The sequence below is a fragment of the Leptodactylus fuscus genome, chromosome 1 (assembly GCF_031893055.1).
Source record: "Leptodactylus fuscus isolate aLepFus1 chromosome 1, aLepFus1.hap2, whole genome shotgun sequence".
Lineage (NCBI taxonomy): Eukaryota > Metazoa > Chordata > Amphibia > Anura > Leptodactylidae > Leptodactylus > Leptodactylus fuscus.
Window position 1 is genome coordinate 233,131,765 of NC_134265.1, and position 12,382 is coordinate 233,144,146.

At 39.4% G+C, this 12,382-nt stretch overlaps 1 protein-coding gene across 2 annotated transcripts in view; it reads left to right on the top strand.

Moving 5' to 3' along the window:
- The window catches only part of RBPMS (RNA binding protein, mRNA processing factor), a 173,449-nt gene that overhangs the window by 64,470 nt on the left and 96,597 nt on the right, over nt 1-12,382 (top strand). For both annotated transcript variants that reach the window (XM_075284475.1, XM_075284485.1), the window contains exon 2: nt 7,834-7,911. In XM_075284475.1, coding sequence (XP_075140576.1) covers nt 7,834-7,911 — 78 coding nt within the window. The remainder of the gene's footprint in view (nt 1-7,833; nt 7,912-12,382) is intronic.

Consider the following 12,382-nt stretch of genomic DNA (forward strand, 5'->3'; position numbering starts at 1 on the left):
ACTAATAATAGGCTAGTGATTTCATTTTTTATACTATTATTATTATTATTATTATTATTATTATTATTATTACTATCTTATTTAATTTTGTTACTATTTTCGTATTTCATTTCTTTTACTATTTTATTTATCTTTTCATTGTATTTTTTTGCAAACCACATCATCACAAAAGACTGCCAGTATATTATAGCTTTTCAATGCCTTTCATATTTGTTACGGCCCCTTTTTTAGGACCGAGGTAGCACATAAGTGTTGAATAGGTTGTATTAGGGTCTTACCTATGAATATCCTAGTTGTATGATTCTTTGGTGTACGATTTTGCAATATATTTGGAACATTTGCAATATGAATCCTTTAGACAGGTTAATATTTCTGTTATGCTTTGTGTTTTATTAGATTCTGTGAAATAAAGCTGTCATGGAAAGTATTTTTCTTCTTCGGATAAGAGAACCTTTTTTCTTCAACTGGATACGTAGTTGATGTTATCTTACTATGAACTACTTCATCATTTAAGATGAAATTTTGCTTCTTATCATCATGGAAAATACTTTTAAATACATGACCTTAATTTTTATAGCAATGCCATTTGCAAACAGAATGAATCTACACCAATGTTCAGTAACTGTATATTTCATCTTGTACTGAGTCTTTGTTACAGCCTGTGTTATATTTAAGAAGTGTACTTACACTGTACCTGGTTGTCCTTGGAAACCGTCATCAAGCTGGAAATCAGACTGATTCCTTATGGGCTCTTTCCACTTTGTATTTGATCCTTTTTTTTTTTAGATGGCATATATTGAGATGATAAGCAAAAAATATAAACTGTGCTGGTTGTCTCTATATATTGAATGACACCATTACTACCCTATTACTTAGAGTAAAAAAGATATGACACCCCCAAGAAACAAAAAGAACAATCTTTGAAGATCCTTCTGGATCTGTCAATTCAGTGTAGCCCAGGGGGCAACACGGTGGCTCAGTGGTTATCACTGCGGCCTTGCAGTGCTGGAGTCCTGGGTTCAAATTCTTCCAGGAACAACATCTGCAAGGAGTTTGTATGTTCTCCCCGTGTTTGCATTACATTTCCTCCCATATTCCAAAGACATACTTAAATGAAAAAAAGAATGTACATTGTGATCCCTATATGGAGCTCACAATCTACATTAAAAAAAATTCAGTGTAGCCCAGTGCAGAGATTTTCGAGTGCAAACATCAAGCATACACTGCAGATATGAAGCATAAAGGCTTAGACATACTTGTGTAACATGAAGAGGGAGTCTCTGATCAAGCCTTGTGTGCTCAAATAGGGGACCCCTAGTCTTGAATCGTCAGCTTAGAAATCATTAACTGATAGGGGACTTCAATAAAGAAGGAAATAACATGACCCTCTTCTATAAACTGAATACTCCCATGTGTGGATAGAGTAGTATTTCAGGTGCAGGTTTCTACACTATGGGTCACGACAACCGAAACATACGGCATGCTGCAAGAGCCATCTGTATGAAGGACTCCATGAATATCTGGATTAGTGGAGACAAGATAGATAAAACTCTGCAGCTAGGGGTATACCGGGAGGACCTCTTTAAATTATTCTGTAATACAAATATCTAATATGTTTGCAATTATTGCTATATTGTGCAGTTGGAATTGTGAAGAATGGAAAACATTATCTTGGTAACTAAGATCAGCTTTTTCTGCTTTGCCTAATATTCTTATTAATCAGCAAGAGCTTAAATTATGCTTAATGTCTAATCCTGAAAACATAAGAATAATACTAGTGAAAAACATTACATAATGCCAGTAACTGTTCCCCTTATGTGTGGGCCCAGCTTCAACTTCCTCTTTATAATGTGTGCGCTGTATGTAAAGTCACTTATATTTGCATGGCTGGGAGGAAATACCAAGTCCGGACCATTGGACCTAAAAGTGCAAGTACAAAATGATTTACGAAATAAAAGCTTTCAGAAAAAATACAAATATCTGCCGAGGAGATCCAATATCTTTGCAGATCTGGGTATAGAGGCAAGGCTTGTTTACCTAGGTGCTAATTTCTTCCCTGTTTGTGATGGCATTAATCACCAAAATATTAATAAAGTATTTAAATAAGGCCTGTGCTAATGTAAATACATGGCAATTCCTGCTGGAAATGTATGAATAAATTGCCAACTGGCTGTTAAAAAGCTTGTTGTGAACAGGGTGTGTGTCTATAGTCTCTGACGCTGCCAGGACTGATCGGACGGTGTCACGGTATACGTGGACACACTCCTCTGAATAATTGTAATACCCAATTTTTCATCCTGGAAATGCATGAAAAAAAGAATAACAGAACAATATTTCAATGCACATAAAAAAGTGCTTCAGAATTTTTTATGATCTAGTGTAAATTAAACAGGGAATAATAGAATTTAATAAAACCAATCTGTCAGGATTGGTAACTAATGCAAAACCTTCCTTCGGATAGGCTATAAAAACCTGATTGGTAGGAGGCCGACACCCTGACCGATCAGCTCTATAGAGCAACTTCCAATGCCAACAACAATGGGCTGGAAGCAGCAAACTTCATCGACTGTATAGCGGCATTTTCATTGGATCTCCGCTTTTATTGTAGTCAGTGGGAACTGAGCTGCAGTGAAGGCACCCGGCTGCTATACAGAGAAATTCTGCATCTGGCCCCATATTGTGTAAAGGAAAAGTGCCTGATATGGCTCCATACAGCTGATGGGGCCAGGTGTCGGCCCCCTACCAATTAGGTATTTTTGCTCTATCCCAAGGATGGACCATTAAATAAATTAATTCCGGACAACCCCTTTAATATTCCCCCCTCCCAATGCCCCAAACACTTTAATGTCATCCCATACAATATAAACGCCCCATGCAGTACAGGTCCCTATACAGTATGGGGCACTAGTGAAGTGGCCGTAAAAAAAATAAATTGGGTCCAGACAACCCCTTTAAAGAAGCTGTGCAATCCCTGTGGTGGCCAGGGAGGTGTAAATTTAAAAGAAAAAAAAAAACAAACTCTCCTGTTCCCAGCACCCCATTGTCTCCATGAACAGGTAAGTATGTTTTGATTTGTTTGGGGGGGGGGGGGTTTACTTCATTTTTACATCTTCCTGCCTGCCACATGGGTTTCTACAATTCCTGGACAACCCCTTCAAAGGGTTTTATTATCTTTCTAATATTGATGGTCTGTCCTTAGGATAGGCCATCAATATTATGTCTGCGGGGGCCAACAGCCACGAGCTCTGCAGATCAGCTTTTCCGGGACGGTGCAGTGCAGTGCAGCTACAGGTAATTTTAATTCCAGAAGCAACACTGTTTGCTTGTCATATAGGGTGTAGCGGTGGGTTTAGCTAGTGCAGTTGTGCACATCGTATGGCTGGGTAGGCAGCATGACTCCCAACATGTTATTAACTATACCCATGTTATCTCGGTATAGTTGATCTGCAGGAGTCCTGGCTGTAGACCCATGGAATCAATTCCACAATTGTTCCTTATATATCCCATTCTGACACTGGATGTATAGTTTGTGTGCTTATGTGAAAAAGCTTAGTCTGTTTGAGAAAATTTCAGTCAAAATCTTGTCTAGCCAGGCGATATCAATACAATGAGCTAATCCCTCCTAAAAATATTACTAGTTCTATCTTTAGTTTTCAATCTATGCACATGCAAGGTGGTAGGAGCTACGGTCTTTCAAAAATGTCCTTACCCAGAATTGGCCTGTGTAACTGTTGTGAATATTTACTTGTGCTTTGTATTTCTTCTAGTGCATTTTATGTAGATTTTGGTGCCCCTTTGACACCACTCAGTGTACAGTCTTAGGCCTCGTTCACATCTGCATCGGTACTCCATTCAGGGAGTCTGCAAGGGGCACTCCCCTGGATGGACTTTGAGCGCATTGGCAAGCGGTGTACAGTGAAAGCACACGGATCCCCATAGACTATAATGGGGTCTGTGTGCTTTCTGCACGGTCTCCACACGAGTCATATGGCCAGGAAACTAGATCTTGAACTACTTTTCTGTCTGTACCGTGCGGACACTGCGCGGAGAGCACACCGACCCCATTATAGTCTATGGTGTGGTGACGTCTGTGTGAATCAACCTTATTTCTTGGCTGTGACACTAATATAATCAAGAAGCAGTGATCTGGCTTCTGTGTCCTTAGGTTAGATAGGTTAGAGTAGGGAGCGACAAGCTTAGCCCAGGGTGACACTTAGTTGGTATATTACTATTATCCCTCCTTGGTGAATGTCTTTACACTGATTTTTGTCTATTGTTCCATGATATATTTTAAGTAAACGTCAAGGTTTTTGAGGCAAAAGGTAATTTCTATTCCAAAGCGCTAACAGTTTGATTTCCTGCCAAAATCACTCATGCCTCTCCATATGCTCCCCATTCTGTTCCTTTCATCTTCAAATTAGGAGTAGCCGCCATAAAAGTTAATCATTACATAGAAGGATTTAAAGATTTAGAGACATTCCTCAAGATGACTGTTGTGTTTTTATTCTGTAAAAAATGCCATTCATAGCTCAAGGGTTTTGTTAGTTTTTTTGGGGGGAGGAGATGGAAGATAAGAATGCACCTGATCTTGTAGAGCTATTGAAACCTGTACATGACCTCCCAAACTAAGCAAAGACCAAACAGAAAAGTCTGCTTTTCTTCCTTGTATATCAGGACAATTTATTTCTCTCTTACACTGGTTGAATGGATTCTTATCTGGTATTTGAAAGGGGGAGTCTCCTGCCTATACAACGCTGTTGCAAGTGGGATTCAGTGGAATGTCAGAAAAAAAAAATATTTTCAAGCAGTGTGTATTCTTAATATGTTTGATGTTTTTGATTCAGAATTTACTGTCCATATTTTTTAGGTTTTAGGTTTCACAGTGGGGGAATTTATTATATAGTTTACAACAGCTTCAGACGTAAAATGTATGATAAAAACACAATGTTTGTTGCACGTCTGTATGCATATCAAAAATAGCGAATTTTCCCTATTTGTGATTGTTAAATGTAGGAGGTGAGTGGTCATTGGCACAGGTCTTCTACAGAAGGGGTCCCCAACATTTTTTTGCACCACGGATCAGTTCCAATTAAGGCATTTTCCCTATGGCCCAAGGTAGGCATAGGAAAGTTGTACCGATCACATGGGACCACTAACACATTGGCCAGTACACATAAAAACTCATTGTAGCAGAAGTATGAGTGTATATATTAGATGTTCATACATTATAATTTGTCTTTATGTGTGTTGATTGTACTCCATTCTGGTATTACATAAACAATTCCTGTGACTGCAGATATACCACACTTACCTCTCCAGGTCGACCACAGGACAATATGAATGCCAGGTCGGGCTGGGTCACAGATATAGATGTGGACAGATCAGGGCCATGACGTGTGCACCTTGTATACGCCACCCAGTCTGTACTCTCTGCTCTGCTTATATACATCCTCCCCCTGGTCCCCCTGCATATTGTGGTCATTGTGTGGCCTGGTACCAGGTAGACCACAGCCTAATAGTTGTGGACCTGTTTTCTAAAGGCCTTTTTCCAGATTTCCTAATAGATAGATATACAGTGGTTGATGCTGCATGTTAAATCTGGTGTATCTTTGGACTGTCAAAACTGTTTCTATTACCTTTTAGTCTGTTTACTGTGAGCCAGAATTTTATAATAACATAATTTTGGCACATCCTGATATATTTAGGCTAAGGCCCCACGATGCGAGAACACAGCAGAAAAAAAAATGTTTTACAGTACCAACAAAGGAAATGAAATTCTGGCTAATCCCATCCACACATTGCAGAAAAGCTGCATTGTTGAAAAAAGCAGTATGTCAATGTTACCTGTGACAGCACTTGAGTTTTCCTTTATAGATTTAATAAGGGAAGAAAAAACTGAAGAAAAAAGCACAGCAAAAACTCTATAAAAAATGGTGTGGGGAAAAAGTGTGATGCGTTTCCACTGTGTTGTTCTCAGCAACGGTTTTTAGCTGCATTCCACAATGTGGGGTCTTGGTCTTAAGCCGCAACTATTTTCTGAGAATTCATGCTAACATGCCTAGCAAGTTGGAAAATACTTGAACTTAAAGCATATGTGCCAAGATGTGCCTAAGATTTGCCACATTTACACCTAGACTTTATCACAATAGCAAATCTGGGGCATTATACAGTAAAAGTGAGTTTTTTGCTCCTCTGCCAGCACACTTTAGAAAATAAAGATGGTGGTGTCAACTGCTTAATTGTGGATTCTCCCAGTCCTTAGAGAGTAGGCTAGCATGATTGCACATAGCCAGCTTAAACAGTAGAAGTAGTATCACTTGAACCCCCCTCCCCCTTTACTTACCCAACCTCAGCCAAAAACTTTGTCATAGAAGTCATTGCGGCTGTGCAATGTGCCATGTGAGACTAGGGTTACTGGACTGGACTTTGGCTGTTACACACTTTTAGTACCAAAGTTTTCAGTTTTACGCTACATCTATGTTAAAGGAGTTTCCGAAATACCTGTTTCTTCTCCCTACCTGTATTCTTCAGCAAGTTGGAGGTGAGGGCTTTGACTGTATGATGAACAGGACACTATGAAGTACCTTAATAGATATAGACATTGAATGAGAGATTTATTATGATTACTAGCAATCGAATATAAATGCAGATCAAATAATATATACAGTAGATGTATATTATATTACACAGGTTTGTATAGAAGACTTTCACATAGAACAGACTTGTAGTAAAGTCATTGTTATCGTAGTGTTTACATATAGAGATAACTGACTCTGTCTGAGCCTTTATCACCAAACTGCAATTAGCTGAACTGATTGTCCTGCTGGTAGTGAGAGAACTCTGCCCCCACCAGACAGCAGTGATTCATCCCTCCAACCTGTGTTATCAGATACAGGCCAGGCACCAAGGAAATGCTGCATAAACAATGGGTGGAATGATCTAAAATAACAGGCAAACAAGGCAGTATAGCTAAAACAATGTATTTAGGAAAACTCTTGAATTTACATAAGCTAGTGGTATAGATAGGATCCTTGAGATAGGGAAACCCTTTTAAGTAATAAAAGTAAATGTGGTTGTGTTGTGATACTATGCCCACAAATGATGAATGCAAGAAATGAATTACCATGTAGCCTTTGCCTAACCCCCTCAATTCTGGACAATGACTGAAACAACTTCTGAGTTGCTGAAATTATGGACATGTTTGGTAATCTTCTCTCCTGCCCCGTGATTAGTACCGAGCCTGCTATCTGCACTAGTGTAGAAGTATCTGTGCATTTCACAAGTGCTATAACTATAAAGTATCTGTTCTCCTGCTTGGACCCCAGTGATCAGCTGTAATCTCATTATCAATACCCTTCAACCTATTCACAGTATATTTATCTAATATATCGCTAACATAACATTCTAGTGTCTATGGGGCCAATATTCTTGTAGAAATGTATTTAGAAGTGTTTGGTAATTAATAGATCATGAATATGTAAGCATTTTGCTCAACAGTGTATGTTATGTAAACTCACACAGTGCCACATAGGAGGGCATTAATCAAACCTTTCATGGGTCACTGTATAGTCCTGTTTATAACACTGTAGCCTTTGAATGTTTATTTTGCCAACTGTAGTGTGTACAGAGTAGACACATCCGAATTGGGTATATTGTGTATGCAATTGCTAAATGACGTTTCTTATCACTGGACTATATGTTAGTGAAGGTTGGTTGTTTAAAAAAGTCACTTCAAATACATTGTGGCCAAACATGCAAATCTTAATGTCGGTTAAGAGATTTAATCCTTTTCATTAATATTTTTTGTGCTTCTTCTTTACTTGTCTTTCATAGGTCAGGACACTGTTTGTTAGCGGGTTGCCTTTAGACATAAAGCCACGAGAGCTGTACTTATTATTCAGGCCTTTTAAGGTAATTGGTAACTTTATTACTATTTCTATGGTTTGTATTTAGTCGGCTTGTAATATTATCCTCTAAAGATGAACGAGTAGTATTTGATCGAGTAGGTATTCAATCGAATACTATGGTATTCAAAATATTCATACTCTATCGAATACTACTAGCTATTCACAGTAAATATTCGATTCAGAGCCAGCGTTGATTGGCTGAATGTTATACAGTGTATAGCATTCAGCAAATCAACGCTGGTTCTGCAGCAGGCTCGTCCTTGCTAGTCAGGAGAGCTGGCAGCTTGCTGTTATGAGGGAGCTTACTTTTTCTCATAGGAATGAATTGACCAGCGTTGATGGGCCAGTGTACAGCATTCAGCCAATCAACACTGGTTCTGCCGGAGGCTCGTCTGTGAGGAGGCGGAGTCTAAGATCGTACCACAGCAGTCTCCATTGTGGTCCGATTTTAGACTCTGCCTCCTCACAGACGAGCCTCCGGCAGGATCAGCGTTGATTGGCCGAATGCTGTACACTGGCCAATCAACGCTGGTCAATTAATTCCTATGAGAAAAAGTAAGCTCCCTCGACTAGCAAGAACGACCCTGCAGCGAATCAACGCTGGTTCTGCAACAGGCTTGTCCTTGCTAGTCAGGAGAGCTAGCAGCTTGCTGTTACAAGGGAGCTGACTTTTTATCAGCGCAACTGCAAGCGCTGTACAGTTAAAGCGCACGGACCCCATAGACTATAATGGGGTCCGTGCGCTTTAACTGTACAGCGCTCCTCCTAAACACTCTCCTCCTGCTATTCGTGGACTTGGTGACTCTCATTTAGTCGAATAGTGGTTTCCCCTGAAACGAGCATTTTGTCCCATAGACTATAATGGGATTCGATATTTGATCGAGTAGTCAAATATTGAGGCTCTACTCAAAACAAATATCGAATTTCGAATATTTCACTGTTCGCTCATCTCTATTAACCTCTTATGGGGTGTCTCATTTTATGTAAACAATATGTACTGAATGTATAAATGAAAAGTCATACAACTTTACAGTACACTTTGAATATGTCACGTTTTTGAGATTTGTTTGCTGTTAGTGAATGAGAATACCATTGATTACATTTCATGGCATCAGACTTGTACACAGGTAGCCCTGTTCAAGCTGAGAAATTCATACAGTCTAGGCAATTCTATATAAATATTATTACAGCTCTGTACTATCTCTGAGAACAGAGTCATTATGATGAGCTCATAAACTACTATTTTGTGCTAATGTACCTCCAAAATCATATGGCACTGCTTCTAGGGGACATTGCCGTACTGAGTGATTTTGTTAGCCCCTATAATGCTCTGACAGATGTATACCACCATGTACTTATGGCCAGCCTTAGGTTAGATAGGACCCTGAGCAGAATCCTCTTGTGGTACCTAGATTTTATATTGGATTCACTGTGTCCAATTTAAAAAAAAATGCCACTTTGTGACCCCGGATTTAAGAAAATGCTCCCACTGTTTCCTCTGAAGTATCCCTAGAAAATCCATGAATCACACTGGGTCTTAAATTTTAAAAAAATAAGGGGCAACACGGTGGCTCAGTGGGTATCACTGCAGCCTTGCAGCACTGGAGTCCTGGGTTCAAATCCTTCCAGGAACAACATCTGCAAGGAGTTTGTATGTTTTCCCCGTGTTTGTATGGATTTACTCCCATTCTACAAAGACATACTGATAGGAGGAAAAAAATGTATATTGTGATCCCTATATGGGGCTCATAATCTACATTTAAAAAGCAGCCCCTACCATCCTATTATGCCATATTCACATCCTGATGCACCAGAGCTGACAACCAGCCACTCATGGCTCCCCCTGAACGGCACAACTTGATGACATCATAGGGTTGCCTTCACTGAAAACAATGTGTTATTATATATTTGTTTATTAGATATATATGGCTTCATTTTCTTTGGGTCAATTTTTTAAAATAACTTTTTAATGCCTATTTGTATATTTTTCAATTCAGGAGTTGAAATAGTAAAGAAAATTGTGTTTATGGCACTGTTTGATAACTGATAGAAAAGTAACAGCAAAAAAACACGTAAGGCCAAAATTATGAAGCTGGCTAAACCCCCACCACCACCACCACCACTTTATTGTCTACAGTAAAGAATGACAGCACAGATTTTATTTTCCATTCTACTCTTTAAAAGCTGAAGCTGCGCAGTCATTGGTTGCTGTTAGCTATAGGCTTTTCTTTTACACCGTTTCTTTATTATTTTTAAATCACTGCCAAAAGAGAGAGCTAGTACGTTCCCTTCCTTCTGTATTGAGAGCTGTTACCTGCTTCTCATTATGTAGGGTGTATGGGACTGTATGAAAAGAAAATCAGGGTGGGGGGAGGACTGTACACGGCCATAACTCTGCATTATACAACAGCTGCATATAAATATCCCAATCCCAACCAGCGATATCAGAGATTTATCTAGGGGTTCAGCACAGGAGGGCAAATATGTTCAAGTGCGCCCACTACCCAGGTATACCAATATTATCACTATAGAGTGACCATATACTGGTAGATACCAGCTCCATACAAGGCTCTGCAGACCATTCAGATGAATACAGTAGTGCCTTATAGGTAACATCTTTGATTGTATTTATTCTCATTTCTCATCTCTTTTATCTGGACCGTCATGACAGTTTCTTCCTCACTTTAACAAATACCTGACCGATATTGGCTTCACCTATATAGTCTCCATCCTGCTGCTACCCCCAATTGTAAAATGTAATATAACCTCCTCCCAGAATGAAGGGAGTGCTTCTTTAGATTAACAATGTCCCTGTGTGCACCCTTAAATAATGCTCTTTATTAATAATGTTCTATGTGTTTCTTAATTAAAGGGGGGTTTTCACAGTCACTATAAAACACACCATGCTATGTTAACAGGTGCCATGGCTCTTTCAAACAGCTGATCAATGGAAGTGATCCACTGATCTTATTGGTGATCTATCCTAAGGATAGATCGAATAAAATGAGCTGGAAAACCAGTTTAATAAATCCCAAGTGCCACCTTAATTAAATGAATGACTCCCTTATATTACATCACCTGACATAAATAAAGCCAACCTCCTAATAACCCTTTATATAAATGATGCCCCTTCTATTCATAATCACCCCTTATATAAATGACCCCCCCATGTTCATAATAATGCCCCCTTTATAGTCATAATGCCCCTTAACAATCCCTTATACTATTAAAAGGCCCACAACTGAGTTAAAAAAAGAAAAAAAAAATAAGTTAGACTCTGCCTGCGATCCCTTGATGGACAGAGATGGAGCTGTCCCCTCTTCTATATTGCGCTTTATGAGCCGTGACCACATATAGGAAAGTAAGAGCTGAAGGATCCATTTTAACTATATCAGTGCCTTTCAGATGTTGAGCGAATAAAAAGTACAGCATGTATTAATGGCAGCCCCAGAATGGGCCGCACAGAATGGGATTGTTCCCACAGCACTTTTTAGCTACATGAGGGCTTAGCCTGATACACACTTTTGCGTCATCACCAAACAGGCAAACCATACCTACCAACCCTCCTATGTCACCTATAAAAATATTAAAAAGAATAGGACTCGGGATTGACCCTTGTGGTGCATTACTTATGACTTGTGTAGAGTGTACAACATCAACAACAACACTCTGGAATCTACTTACCAGCCATCTGCAAAAAAAAAATATTCTTTCTTAATTTGTTTGGGGTTGGGGGTTGTCAACTTTTCTATTATTTTAGATCTAGAATAAAGTATTACAAATAGTAAGCTATACATTACCAAAATGGTCTGTCACTAGGCTTCCAGGGGATCCTCACAATAAGAAAATATCTTTGAATGTCATAAAATAAGTCATACTCACATTACTGATCCCCTGCCACTTCCATTCCAACACCTGATCTCTCGATGGTCTATGTGCCCTGGCCTTCAGCAATGATGCCCTGACACAGACATGCTATGAGCTTCAACCAGTCATCGGCTTTGGAAACCAGTGAGTTTTCCACCATGCCCGATGCCTGGCTGCTGTGGTCATATGTGCATGTAGGAACATTATCACTGGAGGCCGGGATACAGATACCAGTAGGAGACTAGTAACGTAAAAACATATAATTAAAATGTTTTGTTCTATTACCATTGGAAGCTATTGCTGACCTATAGAGCCTATAGTGTTGAAAAATAAGGAATACGTTGAAGTACAGTATGTTTTAAATGTGAGAAAAGTGAAGTTTGAACCAGCCTAAAATGAAGAAATAAGGTTTGGCCCTTCAAACCTAAATAGTGTTCTGGTCACATCAAATCAAATCAAATCAAACAGGCTTTATTGGCATGTCCGAATAGATATTTGGCATTGCCAAAGCTAGTAAAGTGTAGGAGGGGGGAGTTGGAGTCGGGGGGGGGGGGGAGTGGTGGGTATGGGGGGGTTGATTTGGGGTATAACAGTCCATGGAGTCTCAT